The following is a 23,637-nucleotide window of genomic DNA, read 5'->3' on the forward strand; positions in this document are numbered from 1 at the left end:
TCATGTGGACTTAAGCGCACACTGACTACAGCTATGCCAAAACAGCAGATGCACTGTATACAATATCATTATCAGTGTCTCGTTATCTCATTATTTAAGTGGCTCAGATTATTGGGAAAGAGGAAGTGGAAGGCTACAGCTGGAAAATAAAGAATAGGTGGTTTGGGGCTGGAGAGTAGATCTTTCCCTACATGAAGACTGGTACATAACAGGATTGTGAAAAGCAGTGGGCATTTTGATGCTCACAGCTTTTCTTGTGTTCTTAAGATTTCAGATGCCAGGTGGCAGACAGATCAAGGAGGACAAGAGAGGGGAGAAAGTTGAGGGGAAGGAGGAGGTAAATGTGAGCAAGATCAAGACTTGCAGTAGGTGGAGTTGTACTGTATCTGTAGTTCAGTTCCAAGTGCGAATGGGCACACTGAAAAACGCAATTCATTAATCCTAGTGGAAACAGATGGCGGGGGAATTGTTTGGAAGGATTTTAAGATGAATTGGAGTATAATTACGATACAGGGGTGAGGAGGCTGGGTAGCAGGATGGGAAGTTTTAAGGGCAATCATACGGAAAAGTTAAAGGTCTCTAATAATAATCCAGAAGAGCAGGATACCAACCCTGGGATTTGCAGAGGTTGTCCACTTTTTATTTTAATTGATGTACCAGTAAACCATCCCCTGGAGGGGAGGGAACCATTGTACCAGGGAACCTCTGAAGTCTATTGTCTCCGACTGGGAGTTTGTATTTTCCTCTCCTTAGTATCCACATGGTCTACTGTTATATTTTTAACTGCAAAGGCAAAACTGTGTGAAAATAAAAGGATTGATTGATTGACTGAAACCTGCTGGTTGCCTCTCTAGGTGTTCCAGCACATCATCCGCAGGGAGATTAAAGATGAGAACGCCAGACACCTGTCTCGCAAGTTTAAGGACTGGGCGTATGGACCCGTCTACTCATCACTGTATGACCTCTCCTCTCTGGACACGTGTGGAGAGGAAGTGTCAGTGCTGGAGATCCTGGTTTACAACAGTCGCATAGAGGTTGGTGTCCATCAGCTAGCTCACTGCATGAGTGTCCTTTACATATTCCTTGTCAGCTATCTAACTGCTTGAGAGTCTTTTAAATAATCCTAGTCAGCTAACTAATTGCATGAGTGTCCTTTAAATATTTCTGGTCATCTTACTCACTGCTTGAGTGTCCTTTAAATATTCCTTGTCAGCTAGCTAATTGCATGAGTGTCCCTTTAAAAATTCCTGGTAAGCTTGCTCACTGCTTGGGTGTACTTACAGATACTCCTGGTCGGCTGGCTAACTGGCAAGTGTATTTTATATTCCTGACCAGCTAGCTCAGTGAGTATGCATGAGTATAGTTTGTGTGTGTTTTCCGTTTCCCGCAGACAAAGGTTTTAGACAATCTAACAATGTTACCCACCAGGAATTCAAGGTCTCAGTGAATGGTTTCCTTACAACTGTAGTACTTGCTTCTGAGACTGATATCCAGGACCCACAGAGTTGCCTTTGTTCTGCAGAATCGCCATGAGATGTTGGCAGTGGAGCCAATAAATGAACTCCTGCGCGACAAGTGGCAGAAATTTGGTGCCGTCACATTTTACATCAGTGTGGTTTCCTATCTGGTTGCCATGGTCATCTTCACGCTTGTGGCCTACTACCGACCGTCTGAGTGCACGGTAAGACTCTGGAGAAGTGGAGTGGATTGTATAATGATGAATGCACGCAGAAGTCAAGATATTCACTGAGGGCTTTCAAACTAAAGAATCAATTCACATATTTGTAACTGGCTTGTGTCTGATGTTCTCTCTTTCCTGCATGTTATTATGAACAGTGTTTTCTAAGGCCACAAAAAGGAGAGAAATCCCATTTTAGTTAGTGACTTTCACCTTGGGAAGGATGATTATCCTGTATGTCTGTGTAACATCACTAACAGTTCGCACTGACTCATTCTCCCCTCAGCAGCTGCCTCTGTGTGGACTTGGCCATGCGAGATATAGAAGTCTAACAGTCTCTTCTCTGTGTCCTCAGCCCCCATACCCTTATAGTACCTCTTCAGACTACCTGCGCATGGCGGGGGAGATTGTGACCGTTTTCACGGGAGTTTTCTTCTTTCTCACCAATGTGAGTCCACAGCTCTGCACTCGGCCTCCACAGAACATCCTTCATTCCTTACTGGATATAAGAAGAGTTACAAACAAGAGGAGACCATTCATTCATTCTTGCCCATTTGGTAGTTAGTAGTTAAATAATTTGAGGATAGGAACTTGAGAAATCACAGATGGACCTGAAGCCTCCATTATAGTTTTCTGCTATTATAACTCTGAAGTGTTGTACAGTACATGGTAATCCATCATATTTACCAATCAAGTCTAATTGATGACTCAAATGATGCAGGTTTTGCTAGCTTCGTTCCTTTCCATGTCCATACAGCTAAATGGCTACTTTTTGTTATATGCTGTACAGATCTGTCAGGTTTAATTGCCCAAAACAAAATAGCTACAAATCAGTAGATGTTCAAATGACAGTATTGTTTGAGTAAAAAGCACACAACACAGCAAATAGTCTAAGATTCTCGCAGCATACATCTAGAAATGGCGAGTATTTTTTTCATATTTGTAAGCCAAAACAAGTGTCTATATTTATACATGCTACAATTTAAAAGTTTAGTTTTGAATCTCATATACACAGGTCTTTTTTTGGAAATTGTCTTTGTCTTCAGCTAATTAAAATGGCATGTTCAATATTTTAAATAAAAAAAGATAATTTATGGAAATAAAAGCTTTAACTTTTCATAGTACAGAGAAGACCACCCCAGGCTTTTTGATTGCAAAACAATATCATCATCATACTAGGGTGTAAGTATACAAACCAAGAGCTCTTTCCTTTGTTAAGAAAATAAGTCAATAAAAGTTAATAAAGCTTTTACTTTTCAAACCAGAATGACGCAAGAAAATGTTTCAGGAACCAGCATTTAATTAGTGGTTGTTTTGTTTGCTTGTCCTTGTATCATGATTTTACCTGAAATCCACAACCGAGTGCAGCTGAGTCTTGTTCTTTTCTATCTGCAGATCAAAGACCTCTTCCTGAAAAAGTGTCCTGGGGTGAACTCACTCTTTATTGATGGCTCTTTTCAGCTGCTTTAGTAAGACACCGTACGCAAATACATTTTCAGCTCTGTAGTCTTGGTGCAGGTGTGCTATACAGGCTTCCTAGCCTGATTAGCTGTAATTAAACCATTCAAGATATTTCTGCGGCATCCTTTGGTTTCTAAGTCAAGGCTAACGTGTTCATTGATTAACAAATAGAACAAACAAATGGATTTCCAGTTTGGAGGGTAGCCACGATATCTGGGGTGCTGTCAGAGGAATCAGCTGTACTGTCGATCTGTCTATCCATTTTCTAAACCAAGGCGGGCTACACCCTGGATGGGATGTCAGTCCATTGCAGGGCACACACAGAGACACAGACACATACACTCACTCCAGAGCCAGTTTTCCCAGAAGCCAATTAACCTGCCAGTGTGTCTTTGGACTATGGGAGGAAACCCACTCAAACGTAGGGAGATCATACAAAGTTCTCTGCGAGGCAGCAATGCAAACCACTGCTCCACTGTGCCACCTCCAGTACTGGTACTGTCCGGTCAGGTTTAATTTAGTAAAACCATGAAGACCCTGAATAATAGCTGCTGTGAAACTAAGGCTTGTCCACCCCAGTAACCCCTGAACCAACCTCTGCTCTTTTTCAGCTTCATCTACTCTGTGCTAGTGCTAGTTACAGCGGCTCTCTACCTCTCTGGAATCAAGGCCTATGTGTCTGTCATGGTGTTTGCACTGGTACTGGGCTGGATGAACACACTCTACTTCACCAGAGGGCTCAAACTCACGGGGACGTACAGTATCATGATCCAGAAGGTAGACTAGGCACTGTTCCTGCTTTTCTGTAACAATCTGTTGTCCACAGCCTTCATCAGCCTGAATGACTGGAGGCATGCCTCATGCCTCCAGACACATGCCGTATCTCAGAGTTGTTTTTTTTATTTCTAAACAAACATTTTCACCTTTGTCCTGTGACTGCATCTTCTACTTCCTGCCTTGCAATGCTACAAGACCAATCATGTGAAGGGTAGCTCAGCTCCTACTTTAAATTCTATACATTTCTGCCTTGGGGAGAAAATGAATTTTACTCTTCACAATGGCAGCCTGTTCCACAACAGAGGTTCCAAAGTGAAGCTCCACAAGTCCACATTCCTGCAGGTTTGTAATTCTCGGTAACACCTGAAGAGCTGGGAAAATCTGGTCCCTGTCACCAATTAAGCCAATAATTATTTCAATATGATTGAGCTGACCTGGAAAAAAATACCTTATAACTGTAGCCCTCCAAGTCTAAGTTTATGAACATTTCTTTCCCTTAAATTCACAATTCATCTTGGACTTTTACAGATCCTCTTCAAGGACTTGTTCAGATTCCTGCTGGTTTATGTGCTGTTCATGATTGGATATGCTTCAGGTAAGAGCTGAAAGTATCTAGAAATGTTTTAAATCCTGGTTCTGGCAGTGAAAACTGGCCCCATAAAGAGAGACTGAGGGATGAATTTTAGATCACAATACCCATACTTTATCATTGTCTTTATTAATAAATGCTAACCAATTTAAAGTCAATCTTCCATGTACACAAAAATACTGAAATGGCATCATCCATATTAAGTTATTTTAAATTATTAAATTAAGCTCACTTTCAACAAACATTATGTATAGCTCTAAACATCTCTATAGAGACTGAAAAAATATGTAAAATGCATAAAGTTAGACTTTGTTTCATCACTTTTATTGTAACATATCGCTTAATCAGTGCTGGGCTAATCTGGCCTCAAGGGAACATGCATACAAGACTAAAACCATCACAATTATTATCTTTCTGTCAGCCCTGGTGTCTCTCCTGCACTCATGTCCTGGCCCAGATGCACAGTGCCCAGAAGGAAAGTGTCCCACCTATCCCCAGTGCCGTGACACGGACACCTTCAGCACTTTCCTGCTAGACCTGTTCAAGCTCACCATCGGCATGGGCGACCTGGACATGATCAACAGCACCCAGTACCCGGCTGTCTTCCTTATCCTGCTGGTCACCTACATCATCCTCACCTTCGTCCTGCTGCTCAACATGTTGATCGCTCTGATGGGGGAGACCGTGGGACAGGTGTCCAAGGAGAGCAAGAAGATCTGGAAGTTGCAGGCAAGGGGCAGAATGGTGGACTCATCTTAAGAGAAGGGAGCGAGTTTCTGGTGACCTCGCCTGAGTCGAGCAGTGATCCTGAAAGTTCCAAGGGATCTCTTCTATTTTAGCTGCAGTAATGACTTAGTTCTTAAGCAAATAAGTAATTTGATCATTAAGGTCTCAATGCATAACCACAGATAACCTTGTCCTGGTGGGTGAAAAACAACGAGAAAAGGCTTCCCCCATCTTCAAATAGAATATTTTCACAGATTAAATAAAATGTAAAAACAATAAGGTCCGTTTAAAATTGGCATGAATGACATTTTGGCTGTCACCTAATGGTGCACGAATTTGGTGGAAATGTTGGGGATAATTTAAAGCCTGCAGAGCCTGGCAACTTTTCCTCAAAGCCTGCGTTCAGCATTTCAGCAGCGCGAGAGAGTGTTTAACCCTCAACGGGACTTCACACTGTAGCAAGGGAACAGTCCATCACGTCTCTTATTTGCCTGATGGCGTTCTGTGCGGTAACTAACGGCAACCCCTGGTGAGTGAGGAGCCGGCTGCACTGTAATCCAGCACTGCTTTCCTCTCAGTGGGCGACCACCATCCTGGACATCGAGCGCTCCTTCCCCGTGTGCCTCCGCCGGACCTTCCGCTCGGGCGAGATGGTGACGGTGGGCAAGAACAGCGACGGGACCCCCGACCGGAGGTGGTGCTTCAGGTACAAGCCCCCTGTAGTCATCCTCATTAACAAATCACCTGCATTTGAGCTGAGCAGCCAACTCAAAGGGTGCATAAAGTACCAAAATCACACTCTGCCATTACTTAACTACATTGTCAGATCAGAATTTGAAGTTTAGTTTTAAAGTAAATCGATGTCAGTCAGTGTCTTAAGTATGAAAGATGCCCATATCTTAATAATCCATTTCTTACTATGAAAGTTTTGGATTATTATTATTTCTGTTTACTGTAATTTTCTTTCTTCTGTATAGAATTATGTTAAGTGCCTAGAGGATGCTCTGGTTTGAAATATGCTAAATAAGAATAAAAACTGATTGATGTCTGTCGATACACTTAATGGAACAGCCCATCCCTGCTCCTGGTGCTAACCTTCGATCTGTGTCCTATACCAGGGTAGATGAGGTAAACTGGTCTCACTGGAACCAGAACCTGGGCATCATCAATGAGGACCCTGGCAAGAATGAGACCTACCAGTACTACGGCATCTCTCAGACCGTCAGAGGCCTGAGGAGAGGTAAGATGCATGCGCACGCGCACACAGCCATGCTTGGGAGCGATGTGGAAAGAAATGCTCCTCTCACCTCCGTTTCTGAAGCCGATGAAGAAAAACAAGAAAAAATATTAAGAATCAATTTTCTTTAGTGGGCGGCTGTGTGGTGTTTGCAGAAAGAGTATTAATCCCATACACCATTACTGTAAAAGGAACAGGAACTGGGCTATAAATACTGCAGAAGCCTAGAGAATATGTGCTCTTTCCTGTTTCAACTGTTATGTCTGGCTGCTCGGGCCCAGCTTCTGATTTATTTGCACTTTCTTATGCAAAAGGTTGGGGGAACATGGACCTACCCAGCCATGTTGATGAAGCCAGTACCCTGGATGATCAATTATCTGCTAAATACTGAAATGGGCCGGAGGTGACCTGACATGGCGCAGGAAGGGCACCCCTCACGCGCTGTCTCTCTGTTCCAGACCGCTGGTCCACTGTGGTCCCTCGGGTGGTGGAGCTCAACAAACACCCTCGGTCAGGGGAAGCCGTGGTGGAGATGGAGCAGTTTGAGCCCCTGAACCCCGGGAACCGGCCGAGCAGGGAGACGCCGAACAGATTCTGACAGACGGAGATGAAACTCTCTCCTTCCTCCCACAGAGCAGGTTTGCAGGTTTGCACAAGCTGCCGTGACTTTTACTTTGGTAACCTCTGAAGAAAATATCTCCTGTGGACTGGACAAGCCCAGTAGAAAATTCTAGCTCGGTGTAAAAAAAAATCTGAAAATATTGAATACATCTTCTTCAGTCATTCCAGCAGCTGCTGTCTTGTAAAAGATCTGCACAGAAGGGACATACTGTAGCTGGGGAGTGAATGTCATCTAGTTCAGGAATTGTATAAAGAGAATTACCTGCTTATCACAACTCAAGGAACACGGCCATGTCGTATTACTGTCCTTTGTCTTACCTGGAGCTACCAGTTGCAGTAATTGGTTTATAATCCTACCATAGAAATTCAGCAATATTCAGTAGTAAAATTGTTTTTCTTAGAGAACAGATTTTTAAGTCGTCAAAAGGAATAAATGGATTTGAGACCTACAGTACAGTATAAGACTGTGGCCGAAGAAATGTTTAATTTCTGTTAAAGTACAATTGCTCAGGGATTTGAAGAAGTAGAAAACTCTGCAGTTATCTGCAGTCTTCCATCTGTTTAAAATGATTTTAATGTTACTTAAAATTTTTTAATTAGAAATGTCAATGGTTTTACATGTTTACCTCCCAAACTATTAGACCCATCAAATCAACTTGGTTTACCGCTACGATTGGTGTACTGGCGCAGCAGGGCTGAAGCCCATGCATGAATCCTCAAGAGCTGTGCACAGTGGAGCCAAACTCCTTTTATACACTGTGAGCCCTCGGTGCTAGCAGCCCGTTCCTCGCTGGATGGAGGGTTAATGCATCTCTTATTCACAGCACTACAAGCTCTCACTACCCTGGCTGGCCTCAGGGAGGTGCTGTTACAGTCTGAGGCCTGCCTTGCACACCCTGGCGATTCGGGGCCCCAGTCGAGGAGTCCCAACTACATCTGGCTAACAATACAGCCGCGTCTCCAGCCAGTAACATCAGGACTGGAAGGCTCAATCTCTGTTTTTTACTGGCTGAGCCACTTGGTGTCCAAATCTGTTCTATCTTTAACACTTAGTTAAATAATACTTACGCTAATCTGGTTTCATTTTAGTTAAATATAACATTAGGGTTGTTTTTTTAAAATAGTCTAGTGCATTTCCTTGTCCTTTCCTAGTGCTGTTATGCTTGCACAATTGCAACTTCTAATTGTATTGATTCCTGACAGAATCATTTACTGTTCTCTGATCTCTCGGAGCTGAATGAAGGGTTGGAAAAAATGTGCAATGTTAGCAATAAAATAGACTATAGCATAAAGATAGCAGAAAACCCATTGACTAGCTACATGCAAGAATAAACCCACACTAGGTGGCAGTGCAGCATAGAAATCGGAACAGACCTGATCAAGGCAAGCCATTGGGAGCTGCCCCCTTCAGACAGATTCACTCCCAGACTGAAGTGACAATCGCAAATTTTAAAGACGATGGGAAAATGCAAAGCCTTTATACTCTAAGTGAGCAAAAGAGGAATGTGGTTGTATATTGTGAGTGTAGTTTTATGAAAAGTTTTCAAAAGTTTAGGGCAGAAATGCAGAACTGGCCAGCAGCGTGTTAAATTTACTGTAATTTTCAAACCTCATCACCATATAATTAGAGTTGACAATGCATGATAACTAATGACTATGCATTAATAATTCCTTCTTATTTCTTTTTGTGTCAGTCAGATATTTAAGATAGAACATCTTCACCATAATTACTATTGTCTTATACAAATGGTTTATTATTTCTTTTCTGTTCATTTGTAGCCAATACGTGCTTGTGATCTAGAGAACTGCTGTCAAAATATACCTCAGTGAAGAACCAGGCCAAATATTATTTATCAATGTGTTTTGATAGATGGTCAATATGCAAGTCTCTGCATTATTGTGATTTTCTAATTTATTTAATAATTGTTTTAACCAAAACAAAATTTGTACTGTATAGCTCTACAGCCTTGTACAGACTGGAAAACAAAGCCCTGTAAATGAAATTGTATTACAATGTAAGGTTCAGTATTGTATACTAGATACTAGTTTTTTGTGGGAACTATGTACATTAGAATGCAAAGAAGCAGTTTAGTAAATCGTATATATAAAAACAGAAGACTGGAATAGTCCCATGTGTTAAAATCAGATTTCTATTGCTGCTATAGTGATTCCCCTTCAAATTACAATACATAGTTATAAATTGGCTAACAATTATCATTGGCAATGGAGGCTTGCTCATTACATAGTGATTTTGTTGTTGTGGAACTGATATTGATGTTCCTTTCATCAATATCAACAGGTCCTTAGATATTCTTTCAAGTGCTTGTAGGGTATACATTCCAAACTATTTCAAATCTTCAGAAAATGTCACTTTGTTAACTATCATCTCTGGAAGAAAAAATAAAGTTAAACATTAAATTATATTTATATTTAAAAATGTATAGATTTTATGAATATCAAAATCACCAGATTTGACTTTGGGGGGAAAAAAGTATACAATTTCTGGGGGTGAGGAAGGGTCATGAGGCCTGCTCCTGGAGAACCATAGCACACCATTAAATCCTCAATCTCTGGAGACTTTAAGCAATTTTGGTGATCAATCAAGAAAATTATTGGTTAAATTAAGTCAGTCGGAGATAATCTGGAATCAAGAGAGTACCCTGCAGCCCTCCAAGACCAGGGGTGTATTAATTAATTATAATACTTGCTTGATTAATCCAAACCTAACAGGTATTGGCAATCTTTTGCAGCAGATGACTGGTGTGGGGCTCTCCAGAACCAGGTCTGGAGCCCTGCTGTAGAGCAAGGCTGTCTACATCTAGTCTTGGTCCTGCAGGGCGGGTGTGGGGACTTTCTAGGTCCCTGTGGAGCAGCTGCACCTCGGAGAAGCTGATAGACTGGTTTAGTTCAGCCAGGAACCAGCTGATTTATGTCCTTCAGAACTGAGACTGAATGGAAACTCATAATCACTCCAGCCTTCCAGGACCAGGGCTGGACAGCCCCCCTCCAGCATGTTGGAAACAAGAGAGACTAGGAGTACAAGGGTAGTTATTTTAATTTCTTTTGAAATACATTTCAGAAAATATCTCTATGCTATTCATTTTTTTTAACACCAGGTCTATGTATTAATGTCATCATGTCGTCCATTTTTTAAATCTTTTATAGTTCGTTCTTTTTTTTATGGTTTTTGACAGGTTTTGTTTTTTACCATTTGAAATAAATGTATTTGCAACATCCAGCTGTTCTCGTATATATTATTGGGTAACTTTCACATGCTCTTTAGCGTTCATGCTTTCTGTTTTCTTCTCCATATGAAATGTGGAATCATTCTCCCCATGTCTTTTCTTTTCCTCTCACACCTCACAAACAGATGGTTGACACTAATTTAGCGGACTGCCCTAATACTTGAAAGGCTTGCAGCTTTTCAGAGAAAAGACTAGAGAATTGCTCTTGCTAAATACACTAATGCACTCATTAAAAAAGTAGTCTTTAGCCTTTAAACCTTCAACCGCCAAATAACAGTGTTCGAAACTTGCTCCTCAACATCTCACCTGCACTCGGCACCTGTAGCTTGTGTTAAAACAAGAGTGTTTGAAATCAGGCCTTCAGGACTCCTCCTTGGACGTGATGGCATGCGTGTCGTGGACAGCCTGCTGATCCCCTCCACCCCCTCGCCACCACCCTTTCCAGATCTCCCCAGCTGAAGGACACAAGGATTCTCTTGCCACCTCAGCAGGGAGGTTAATCCTCTTTACTGAACTTAAACTAGGACAATAATCCCTGAGGTTTATCTAGCAATGAGCACCTAGCAGTGCTGACAAGCTTCCCCACCCTCCTGCATGGCTAAGTAGGACAGGGGCAGGCTCCGATTGTCAGAGTCAGCAAGTCTGCAACCACGGATTGCAAAACCAAACTTAGGCCAGGTTGCAAATCTTCCCAATCTACTCTAAAACATTCGGAACTAGATTTCCTTTTATTTAGCATTCCTCGGATTTTTTCCAACTGTCTTTTAGAAATGCCGGTGATTTTACAGCATACACACAGCTGGCTTCAGTTTGCAGTGGGCTTGTTTGTCTTGCTTGGCCGTTCTTTGTTATATTACACGGTATATATCAGACACATGTAAATCCCTTGTGTTTGATTTTCTTTGCAGTCATTTATGTTTTTTTGTGTGGAACATAATAAATGGAAAAAGATGCGTGCCTCAATTTAACAGCACTCCAGGCAAACAAGTAGCTTTTTAAACAGCAATCAATGCAATTTGGGACATTTGTTTTCCATTAGCAAGTATATTTAGAGATGAAGGCTGAAAAAAAATGGGCAAGTATTAGAGACCATAAGAAACACTCTTTTACAGGGAAAGTAATCACATTTCATGTTTTTCTTAGTAAGAGAACTGGGCTGCTCTAAGCTAATGATACCGACCGGTTCTTGTGATGTATTTGTCATAAGTGCCCTAAGTGTGATTAGTACATTAGGTTCACATATTTTAAACCCAACTAATCCTACTTGATTATTGACCAGAACAGTAAACAGTGCTAGAGCCACATCAATAGTGAAGTTTGTATTCAACAGTAAAACAAGAAAGGAAATGAAGGAATCTAAACCACTTAAATACTGGGATATTGGTCATGGCAAACAACTCCCCCCAAAGAAAACAAACTAAGGATTGGGACAATTAATTTTTATCCAATTTGTTCTGATATTTCATGTTGGCATGCAGGGGAAACAACAACGAAATATTAACTGTGTACCTTTTTCATTCTGGCCAATTTAATACATTACCAAAAGGTACTTTATGTGGAACTGAACAAACAACTGTCTTTGACCTCAAAGTTTTCTGTACAAAGGTTTGTTCATTCTTAAGGATGACTATGAAATAGGTTCCTCGGGTTAGAGATAGAAGGAAGATTTACATTTCTGAATATCTCCATTGACTACAGCTGTGACACAGCTCAAAGTAAAACAAATACCTTGCTTTGTGTACCGAGTTCATGGTTTATTTAGAGGCCACAGCACATCCCCTGGGAGTCCTGAGGGAGAGTCATACTGTCGGATATTCCACCTGAGCTAGCACATTACAATCCAGGAGACAAACACAGAGCTGCAGACCTGGTGCTGTCAGGAGGCCGTTAATAGCTCCAGGTACATCTCCTCCCTCTCACCTCTGCACAAGACTGATAATGTGGGAGCACCTGCATTCTGTGAATGTTCCGAATCCCCCTGGAGAGAAGAAATGGAGGAGCACAGTTACACCGTTTTATGAGGAAGAAAACATGCTTGATTTTTCTTTTATTAGAAGTGCTCTGGAACGCGAAGCAGTTTATTAAAAAAAAAGGGGAAAGAAACTTTGAGACGGTAGGAGATTAAGATATAAAGTTCTTTCCCTTGTTCGTTCCAGTTTTTTTTTTAACGTGCACGTTGGGAAGCAGGGATACATACTGTACCACTGGAAGGATGAAGGCTTTTAATGTATCCCTGGACACTGCCATTAGCTTTCCCACAGCTCCGTGCCTCAGGCCTGGCCTGCAGGGAAGCTCAAAGTTAAACAGCCAGCTGCCTCAGATTGTCTTCTGGTTGAACAGCTTGACAAACCCATGTTTCTCCCAAGATCAGACACGAGCACTCATTCGCAGACTGAATTCTACAAGCAGCTCGACAGTAATAAAATAGGTAAAAACATCAAAAGTGAAAAAAAATAACAGACTTTGAGTACAAGTCCAATTGCTTTTATACAATCTCCAGAGCAGTACAGGGTTTAAAATAAACACCACTATTAATTGCTCTATCTCCCAGGGCAAAGCATTAATTTTATGAGAGCTGTGTTTTTTTTAGGACTATTTAAAAAAAACCTGAATGGAGTGCCAGTACAGCATTGTCCTTTTTCCTCCAAATTATGTTCGCATTGGAACCTGTCCATGAAGAAGCCATGTTTAACAGCAAAGTAAAATACAGCAGGGCGATTTCCAAGAAGTTTTAATTGCTTGAAAAAAAGAGCTTTCATTTAATTTCACCTGGCAATTGAAAGCTCATAAAATAATCCTGATGCAGTAGTAGATGGTTTCTTTGTATGTTACACAAAACAATTAATAACACATTTGAAGACCTAATTTCCATGCATGAAATTCATTAATTAAAGCAGACCTTAATTTCAAGAAGCTAATTACTTCAAACAAAGTAGAATGTAAAGTATGATTCCCTTTGTTCGGAAGCCAGGAGACAGTTCTTTGTGAAAATACATAAACCTCCTGATATTGAGGACAGAAAATAGGAAAGGGCAGCTATCTTAAGAATCCTGGCAAAGAATATTGGAACAGCATCACACAAGAGGAGGCCATCGGGCCCATTTTAGTCATTTGGTTCTGTTTCCCTGAAGTGCCAAAACCAGCACAGGTTGTAATGGGGAACCCCACCCCCAATAAAGGATGAAAAATTGCTTAGAACTTCCCCTGGAAAGGGACTCCCTGGGGCAGGTTTTGGATGGGAGGACACAGAAGCACCCTGCAAGAACCCACATGCAGAGATGCAGACCCCCCACCCTGACAGGCACCCCAGCACAGACACTGGAGCTCCGAGACTGAAGGTTCCACCCCCTGGAACTTTGTGCAGCCCAAGAGGGCCTGAAGAAAAGAACCCAGGCATCAGTTTCATTCTGTATTTCACTCACCTTCTGTCTTCTGCTTCCCCCTCTCTCTCTGTAGATGCTGCCAAAACAAATGCTGATCACCCTCGGGGCAGACACTCAAATGATTTTCATATTCACTGTTGAAATATTACACCCAGGTGGGACATTTTTGATGAATTAGCCCATCAGACCAGAAGAACTAGGACGCCATAAAGAGCAGGGAGAGAACTGCTATTCTGTACCACGAGGCTTGTGGTAAAGCACTTTATTCCAGTTTGTTCTGGGAGGAAGATCTGATGGAGTTACTCATTCACAGCAGCATGCTTGACTATAGTGACCACATCAGTTTTTATAAACTCATAAATAATTAATCCTAGTTACCTCTCATATATAAATGGATACGCCGAGTAAAAATTCATAACGGACCCTATTAAATAACTACAGCTCTTTCATTTCCTCTTAACTTAATTGAATTATCAATTTTAGACCTCTGGAGAGTCGAAAAGCTACCAGCAGAAATCAAAGAAGGGGTCGGATATACTTTTCGTTCCCGACCTGTGGGAAATTGCCAGTGCTAGTTTGTCAACCGATTAAAAAAATTCCAATTTTAATACAAGGATTCGAGCATTCAGGTTGGATGTAGATAATTGCATTGCACTATGCTTCAAGCATTCGTTCTGTCATAATTATTGATGGTTTTCAGGCTCAGGTTTCTATCTGTTCTGTGTGCAAGTCAGTGCATGCAGTGTATTTAACCTGGCAATGGTGTTTTATTGCCAGATAGCCTGAAAGCTGCTCTATTTACCTGACACCACAGAGCAAGACTGTCTGAAGTGAGACAATCAGACAACATGACTAGGAAATTGCATCAAATTGATACAAATAACAGCGGCCTACTGGGACAGAGCCTGCTTTAAAAGCAGTACTCCGATCCACCAGGGAACGCGTCTGGTTCACGATATGAAACACATCACAGTGATAATGCTTACCCAGGTGGTCCTACACTAGCTCAGGCAGTAATCCCTTACCAAATTACCTGCCATGGCAACAGAAAAATAGGTGTTACACAAGCCTACACAATAGGTCTGTATGTGGATGTGAGGAAACAATGTTACCAGACAATGGAAAGAGCCTTTTTCCGAGGCTAACGGCAGGGCAATGATTTTCATTACGCTTTTGTTAATGAGACACTGGAACAAATAAAATGGGTCTTGTTCCTAATATTTCGCAGTGCAGAAGCTATTGGAAGGCTTCAGTTCCAAATCCACTGCTTTGCACTAGCCAATGCGTCCAGGCTATAGGCTCATCTTATTCTCACAGGGGCAGGCCGTAGAATTCTAACGAAACACTCAGCACATTTCCATCGGCACACAGACACCCCCAGCGCCAACAAAAGAAATTATTCAAACCAGCTAAATGACTCAAGATAGCAATGTGACAGCCTACTGGCCGCCCAGCTAAGAGACCAAGATTTGATTTATTGTGAAATTGCCTGGGATTCAGTGCTGCATGCAGGTGAATGAATTCTGCTAATAAGAGATGTGTTTATGCTTCAGAGCTCATTTCTGTCTGAGTAACCCTGGATAAAATACCAGCGCGACTCCACTAACTTGATTGGATCAAACTGCACCAGAATATTATCAGACTACGGTTTATCTGCACAGTCACTGCAACCACAGTGAAACTTCAAGAAGAGTGGGGGCGGCAGAATTTGAGCAAGTCATTAAACATTTAAATGGAATATTCTGAACTCTGCACTATAATGTTTTGTAACTGCGCCATGTTGAAAGCCGGTTGTGCTGATGGGGGGAGTTAAATCAGTAGACCAGACAGGTTGCGGCTGCTTGCAGAGATTTTAAAACCCAACAGCTGGCAGACAGCAGACACCAGGCAACCCCCCCAACAAAAAAACAAATTGTGTGTACCTATAGAAGAACCTAGCTCCGTTTAAAATTTCAGGACAGAAATGGAAACGACTGAGCTGCAGTTTACTCTGAAACCTCTGTATTAGAATCGAATGAGATTCCATGCATCAATGTCAAATGAAAATGGTTTCATTTACCTCAGTTTTTGTCTCTCAATGCCCCCCGCCAAGAGATAGACACCATGATTTGGCCATCTTGCTAGCTTAGTATAAAGAGTACTTAATCTAAAGCTCCCCTTATCTCACCTTTCTTTATCTAAGCCTATCTCCAAAAGTTCCTTTGGATTTGGTGCGCTGAATCAGCTGTTTTCTAATCCTGATCAGTAAGGAATTTCATCCCATTACACAATCAAAAAGGTCTCTCTTTTTCACATACTATGGGAAGTGTTTATTTCATGTTACAGAATCACCGCTAGACCACACAGACTAGACACCAGAAAGAATTTTAGAAATACGACCCCCCCCCCCCCCCCACGTAGACCCCAATATGAACGTTGAACCAATTGAGCTCTACAGGAAATCAATGTTTGGGGTCTACTGGACAAGTATACAGTATTTTGATAGATATTATTAGTGTCACAAAGCACCGCCACTCTTATCGTAAAGCAGATCTATAAATGCTATGAGGCAGGACAATTGGAGAAAAGGGGGATGCTGGCCATCCTTCTCTCTTAATCACATTTTGCAAAGCGCCGCAGGTATTCTAACAGACCTCTGGCACCAGTCATCCTGCACTTTCACAAACTCTTTTCCAGTGTCCCTGTTTCCCTGGGCAGACCAAAGACGCACCTCAATTCTACTCTAATTGGCCCAGAAGACCTGACCTCCCATAACATTCCTTCTGAAGGCTGAGAAAACAGTCTACAGCAATGAATTAGAGTGTGCTTTCCTCCCTTTCATTCTGTGACCTTGTGGAGTGCAGTTCTGCATTGGAAAAAGGCACGAGCAAACATGAAGCAGAGAGTCATGTTTTCCACCACTAAGGTAATTATTTACCATAATTGCTGCAGAGTAATGAGGGGTCTTTATGGAACTCATTTTTCTAGCAATTAAACAGTCAAAACATTTTTTTAAAAGAGCCCTTTTTTCTCAGGCATGCCTTGTGAATCTTTGTCTCCATTTTAACCTTCTCCAGGTTACAGCCAGACGTGTTCAAGTCTAAATCTGAGCTCTTTTAGGAAGGGCCATTTGGAACAAAGTGTGACTTGACCTTGCAGATGAAATCAATTGTGAAGTTCGCTTTAGAAAAGTTAATCCTGGTATTCTTTGCCTAGCTCTGAGAAGGTTCTAATTTGTGTTTTTTAAAGCCACGTTGGTCTAGATTTCAAACTTACTTTTCAGATGGCATTTGATCATTTTTGACAGCAACATAAACTGTACTAAAAGTGTATACAAAAAGCTCACATAATACACAATGACAGGTTTAGAAACTAACACTTCCTGACAGACCCCACAGATCTAGGATTCATGTTCCAAACTTAAACATTATTTCCATGCCCCATACTTTATCTTTGGCATTGCCCTGATCTTTGTACCCTGTACAACGCACATCACCATATACTTTTACATCTTTCTCGCCTACTAATCCGAGTTAGTCTGTGTGAACAGTTGTGGCACAGGACTTACAGAAGGACTTGGACCAATTACTGGCAAATGTCAGGTAACTGGAGATGGAGAGGCCAGGACCTTCACTTGAAAATTTCTCCCCCCCATCTTTAACCTGCTCTTTTGAGGTAAGGTCCAGACTACTCTAGTGTATAGGTTATCCTAAAACTTTCTCTGTAGTCACCCAGAAAAGATCAATGTAGTTCTGCATCTATTCCCAAGTACCTTAAACAGATGCCAGGTCAACAGGAGGTTAAGATCTTCAAGCTCTACAAAGTGAAGCACACATGAATCCAGACATTAAAGGCCCAACTTAAGACTCTACACCAGCAGTCTGATGGGCTCAGAAATAGGAGCACAGCAAAGCAGAATGGAGCCAGAGACTGGAATGTAGAAGTTATCTGCTTTATTTGCTTCAAGTCAAACAATAATAAAATAACGGAGGAGAGAATAAATTAAAACATCTACATTAAAATAAAGAGATTTCAGTCCTGAGATTGACAAAAAGCAGGTGTTTTGTATCTGAAAGTACAAGATTAATAATGATATTTGAAGGGGCAGGGCAGCAGTTTTGGAGACAATGGGAAAGAGAGGGAGAAGGGGCTGAAGTTAAAGTAAGCAATCACAGGGAAACAGGGCTGTAGGCACATTCAAGAGTTGAGAATCACAAGGCTAAAGATTTTACAGCTTTGTCTGAGTCAGGCTCCTTCATTAAATTATCAAGCCTTCTTTCAAAATCATATATATTAAAAAAGTAATATATTCTTTACACATTTATCCTGAGGAAACATACAGTTTTCAAACATAAATACAATACTGCAGGGAGACCAATGAGAGATGCTTCATAGAGTTCGATTTCCATATATATTATTTTTCAAGGTTGGTGTTCCCCAGACTTTGGCTGTGCTGGTGGTCCAAAGATCAATCCAGAAACAATCACTAGTTTTTTCCCCCCATTCCCAGTTGATCTAAATATTAAAAACATTACTATTTCCCAGACTCTCTTGTGTTATGAATGGTTGCTGTGGTTACAAGTATGAAGGAAATGTGAAAGAGATGCATTTGTTATCAGTCCAATAGCACTCAAGAAAATAAAACGGCTTAGGAAATGGTGAGCAACAACCACAGTCCCACTGAAAACATGGAGAATCACCTGCAGTTCAATACCAATGGAAGCCTGTAGTGCTGCTGTTTCAGTGTTGACACGGATTTTATTTGCGACGCCCAGAGGGAGTTGTATCCAGTTTCAAATAAGTAGTTTTTCTCTGAATGACCACCGTCAAGAACTTCAAAATCAAACAATTAAAAGTAAGCGACAAAACAAGTGAGATCTAAAATGACAAAATACAAAACATTTTCCAGTGCATCAGTAAGAGAAACAAATTTCCAGAAGGGCCTTTAAAATACCTTGAACTGGAGGGCTGTACTCCTTTACACTGCGATAACACAATAACAAAAGTCTGGTATCCCAAGTAGTCTGCTGGAATGCTTTTTAAGTAACAATATGTCAGAGTATGTTCTGAGCAACAACAACAAAAAAAAGATTTTGTAAGCTTTTTACACCTCAGAAGAAATGTGACAGAGACAACAGCACTGTTTAATGTCACGGTAGTACATTTTACTAGGAATAAAGTGAATGCCCAGCCTGCAGGGAATCATTTGTCTGCAACAGCACCGAGTCAGTGTGTCTGTAATGCATGCATATCTACATTTCCTTGTCAGGCCACATAACAGTAATTAACATATTTTATCAAATGCTCTGATTGCCTCTCAAAAACACTCACTCAGTATTTCTCCAGGGGTTGAAATTCAGACAAAAAAAAAGAGAATATCTCCATTGCAGTGACAACACAAGGATTGAAAATTTCCTGAACAAGGGCCACCAAGGGATCTGTCATCAGCATCAAAAAGGAGAAACTTTATGGAAAAAAGAAATGTTACTATCTAAAAAAGTTCCCTTTCAAATCCCTGACATCAAGGGTAAACCATCGGTTTGGTGTCCTAATTCATTTTCAAATGGAAATGTCCTCCATACGAGCAGATAAACGCTATACAGCCATCACTCTTCTTAACAGGCAAAAACCGCTCTGAATATTAAAATAACACAAACACTAGCTAGTTCTGTGGCAGTTTTCACAGTGCTCTGTCTGTGCTGGCATTATAAAGCAGTGACAGGAAATATTGTAATTTCAGTGTGACAAGTGTGCTGCTGAGACAGGGCTTGATTCCAGTCCTGCCACAAACACAGGTTGGAGTGTTAGTGTTCGCTCACCAGAGGGACAGCATCCCTGTTGTCCACAACAGGGCCAACCAGGAACTGCTGATCTCCACAGAGAGAGCAGCTGGCCTTGTTTTTTTTTTTTCCGCCTCACAAAATGGCCTTTCATTCGCCCCCTTTCGCCCATCTTCTTTGTGTTAAGTTGTTTTTTTTCCGTGTGCCCGCGCTAAACTCAAGGCCTGTTTGTCTCCAGCGTTCCACAAAGACATATCCATCTTTCCGAGACAAACACAAACAGACTCGGAAAATTCTTCCGAAGGCCGTGCCTGTGTTCTCTGAGGAAATAAGCAGCGGCTTGTTTTGTTAGAAACGTGTTATCGCATTACTGCTGTTTATTCACAACGCGCGGCCAATCTGCCAGGCAAGGCTTGCTCTCTCTTCAAGGATAGCCTTGAAGGACGCAAACTCACAACTTTTGACTTCTACCCATTTTTTTTCCCCCACTCACCAGACAGAACGGGTAATATTATTCCTTTCACAGTTTCCATTCTGTCTCACCTCCCTATTGTCTAGGCACACACACACACACTCCAGGCTTGCGTGTGACGACAACTTGGGACACCGGGGGGAAAAAACAATGTCTAGTATGCCTAAAAAAAAACACATTTTCCAGCTAGTCTTTCAAAGTTTCATATCTTCCTGAGGTGAGATAAGAGAAACGGGTTTGTCATAATCTCCTTCTACAAGACTGAAACACACAAATTTGAAAGCTTGGCAACGCCTTGGTCAGACTCCTCTGTGCGTGAAATCGTGAAAATCTTTTAGAAGGGTATATTAAAATGCCTCTGATAACCACAGACAATCAAAGGGCTGGCCATTTCATACTAAAGGCTGAAAGTTCTTGGGGAGGTCATACTGCAGCAATCATTAGCTGTGGGTTACAAAGAAGAGAAACCTTGATATATAAATGTACCTGCCAGTTGGAAACTACAAATACAGTGGGGCCCTCTGAGGGCCCTTTCCCCATCTTTCTCTTTCTCACGCAAACAGGAGATGAAAACTGGGTGCAAGAAACACTGCTAATAAGACAGCACCCCCCCCCCCCCTCCGCCACCACCATTATATCTCTCTTTTTGTATTGGCCTCTGAGGATTCTCTCAATCTTTCTTCTGTGTGCCCTTGAAATGTTGATAAAACTAGCTGAGAGGAATGTGTGCGCACTGAGGTCTCGGAGAAAGCTGATTAGTGTCGCTCCCAGGGGCTGGAGGGGATAAACAAATGGGAGGCTGGCCATGGAAAACACTCACGCCATGCTGAAATAGGAAACGGAAAAGCCACGGAGAAATACAGATTGAAGGAGTGGAATGGAAAAGGAATAAAATTGACTGGTAAACGAGGTGAGGGGGTTTGGGGACAAAAAAAAAACAAAGAAAGAGGAATATAATTCTAATTCTTCTTCCTATTCTGACACTAGAGGGCATTGGCTTCTGAAAAACAGGAATTGCTTCAAATTTAAAGCAAGAAAAGGTTTAAAATACCTTTAGATGCAGCTGGAACCGGTTTTTGCCATTATGACAACTTTAAAAAGTAAGAATTTTAATGCTTTTTAGCTACACTTTTGTAAAATAGCTTGGATTGGTTTGGACAGAAAAATAAATCGCCAATAAACTAGAATGCACAGATAAATTCAAAACTGTCATAGTAGTATATTGTTCACCTCTTGCTATGGAACTTGCTATGGTGAAGGGTTGTTCTACTTTAAAAGATATTCATATAAGCCTCTTCCCTCCCCAGCCTTTTATAGTGTCCTGATTGAAAAATCTGTCAAAAAAAGTTAGGAGCAAAAACAAATGATTGCAAGGAGGTAACAACAAAAAATAAAAACATCAGCAAAATGTCAGCTATGCCGTCCCCACGGCAACCTACACATAATGGATATCTGTGGGTAGCTTTCATTCACCAGGGACCAAAACAGCATTGGTGATCTTACACAAACAACTCCCTCCTTCCTCTCATTAATTTCACCCTCAGATGCACACTCCTCTCCTGTAGGCCCTGAGAGAAGCCTGCTGTTTGCTTTATGATAGTCCCTGAGTCTGGGCCCCGTAGACACTGAGAGCGCTGCTGTCAACTGGAGCAGGAACAATGAACTTTGTTGAGTGGGCCTGATGGGCAACTGTTGTCAAGAGCTTAAAACTAAACATCCTGTTCACTTGAAGTATCACAATCAAACCTTTTTACAATTCAGAGCTTCTTCCTTGTAGGCTTCACTGTGGCTTTTTTTTCCATACCGTTCAGCAGACTTTCTTGGGATTTTTAGGTTTAGTGAGAGACAGGGATGCTAACTTTGGGAGTGCGGAGCACCACTTGCTAGCTTCACAGTTTAAACTTTAGAGGACAGTGTGGCCCAGTTCACTCTGCCTCAGGGAGATTGGTCTAGATGGAACTGAGTAACTGGCTGTGGGATTAGAAGTGACAAAAGCAACTCGGCAATTATCCTGATTTTTAACAGACAGCATACTCTCTTTATTCCAGTAAGGGCATTTTAACCTGCCCTACAAGAAAGATGTACAAAATGTATGAATTAGCCACTAATTAATACATGTGCATTAAAAAAAAACTTTCTGTTCCGTTATATGCCTGCACAAACACAGACATTGAAAGCTCAGCTTCTTAAAGAGGGTTTAAAAGTTCTGGGGGAAGCACCTGATGAGCACAGTCCTGGGTAAACACTCATCCCAAAACTCAGCATTGCAGTTTGTTTAAGTATTAAGTCTTTCCACTGCATTGGCCTACAGAGGGGGGGGCTCAGATAATGACACACCATATGCCACTGCGTTTCAGCAGCTGAGAAAGCCTCGAGTGGATGAGTGAAGCTCTGAGTAGAATCTATTTGGAATTTAATACTATTATCCTAATGTGGGCAGCCAGCCCATTGTCAGGTCAGGACTCGGCTTGCAGTGCTAGAAAGGTTAGGGTCAAGGTGGGCGGAATAAAACCTACCCCCCCATCACCGCCACCAACAGCCACAGTATGGAGAACATGGGAGTCTCCCACAGACTGCCCTTCAAAATTGAGGGCATGCATCACTCAATGCACTGCAAACAAAGGCAACAACTCCAGCCTCCAAGTTAGCCCTCCAGTGTAACACAAGACAGAAAAAAGCTTCAGGAAAACAAAAAAAAAAGACAAAGACTGATTAAGGTTAGGGGCCTAGAGGTAGATACATTTCATGAATTCGTCCAAAGCAGGACATTTTTAAAATGGGGGGAAAAAAGCATTCAGCTTGTCCTTTTTTTTTTAGAGGGACCCCTTTTTTCCCTTCCCCCAATTCACCTACCCAAAGTTTAAGGCCATAGCTAAAAACTTACTTGAAAAGCTGACTGCTGCAAACAGAAAAGGTCACAACCCACTCAGCAATGACCGCAGCACACAGCAGGAAAGAGACCCAGTACTGGACTTCCAGCCCAAAGCCTACATCATCCAAGGCTTCTTTACTGGCTATGAGAAAGGGGACAGAGATGAAATCTAAAGGCAAGGAGATGGAGATGAAAGGAACGGCAGAGGAAAAAGAGGGGAGATTTTCCAAAAGGATATAAACATCTGAAACAGGTTTTATGAAAGTGGCACGTTTCACCCTCTCATCCAACAGACAGCTCTCTAGTCTGAATTGAAAGTTGTGGTAGCTTAATCTCGAGGCAGAGGCCTACTGTTTGGTTTTAATCAGAAGGTACAAGTCAGGGAAGAGAATTAAAATCCCTTCTATGCTCTTTGGTTGTTTTCAATCTCAGTTACCTAAAAAACATTCACAATTGTTTTTACAAAATAATCTCTTCTGATCTGTGGTTTATAAAATACACAAGAAACGGGAAACTATTCTATAGCATTTTTAAAATGCCCAGGATCACTGTCAAGCTTTTTATAAATATAAATTCAGCCTTAAAAATCATGTATCCAAATATGGATATTTTAAGAAAGGCATTCTCAATCAAAAAAGGTACTTTGTGTCCATCAGATTGGACACTCATAGATCACAGTGGCCTACAGCTAAACCTTTACCAGAAATTATTTTAGATGCATCCTTTTTTCCTTTGCAAATCTACATGCATTGCATATTGAGGTATTATGCAATCAATATGGAACATAACAGCAAGCAACCCAGTGGATGCAAACTGT

At 41.5% G+C, this 23,637-nt stretch overlaps 1 protein-coding gene across 2 annotated transcripts in view; it reads left to right on the plus strand.

Moving 5' to 3' along the window:
* Positions 1–10,322, plus strand: part of trpv4 (transient receptor potential cation channel, subfamily V, member 4) — a 29,591-nt gene extending 19,269 nt beyond the window's left edge. Inside the window, exons 7-17 of one of the 2 annotated variants that reach the window (XM_088935779.1) lie at positions 855–1,034; positions 1,523–1,681; positions 2,034–2,126; positions 3,074–3,147; positions 3,751–3,916; positions 4,445–4,511; positions 4,927–5,234; positions 5,810–5,937; positions 6,350–6,471; positions 6,927–7,106; positions 7,914–7,980. In XM_088935779.1, the coding sequence (XP_088791905.1) occupies positions 855–1,034; positions 1,523–1,681; positions 2,034–2,126; positions 3,074–3,147; positions 3,751–3,916; positions 4,445–4,511; positions 4,927–5,234; positions 5,810–5,937; positions 6,350–6,471; positions 6,927–7,066 (1,437 nt within the window). In that variant the 3' untranslated portion in view covers positions 7,067–7,106; positions 7,914–7,980. Of the gene's footprint in view, positions 1–854; positions 1,035–1,522; positions 1,682–2,033; positions 2,127–3,073; positions 3,148–3,750; positions 3,917–4,444; positions 4,512–4,926; positions 5,235–5,809; positions 5,938–6,349; positions 6,472–6,926 lie in introns of both variants that reach the window. The other variant, XM_088935778.1, reaches the window with a different exon arrangement.
* Positions 10,323–23,637: the final 13,315 nt, after the last annotated feature.

The sequence above is a fragment of the Atractosteus spatula genome, chromosome 17, assembly GCF_055471065.1.
Source record: "Atractosteus spatula isolate fAtrSpa1 chromosome 17, fAtrSpa1.hap1, whole genome shotgun sequence".
NCBI classification, from domain to species: domain Eukaryota; kingdom Metazoa; phylum Chordata; class Actinopteri; order Semionotiformes; family Lepisosteidae; genus Atractosteus; species Atractosteus spatula.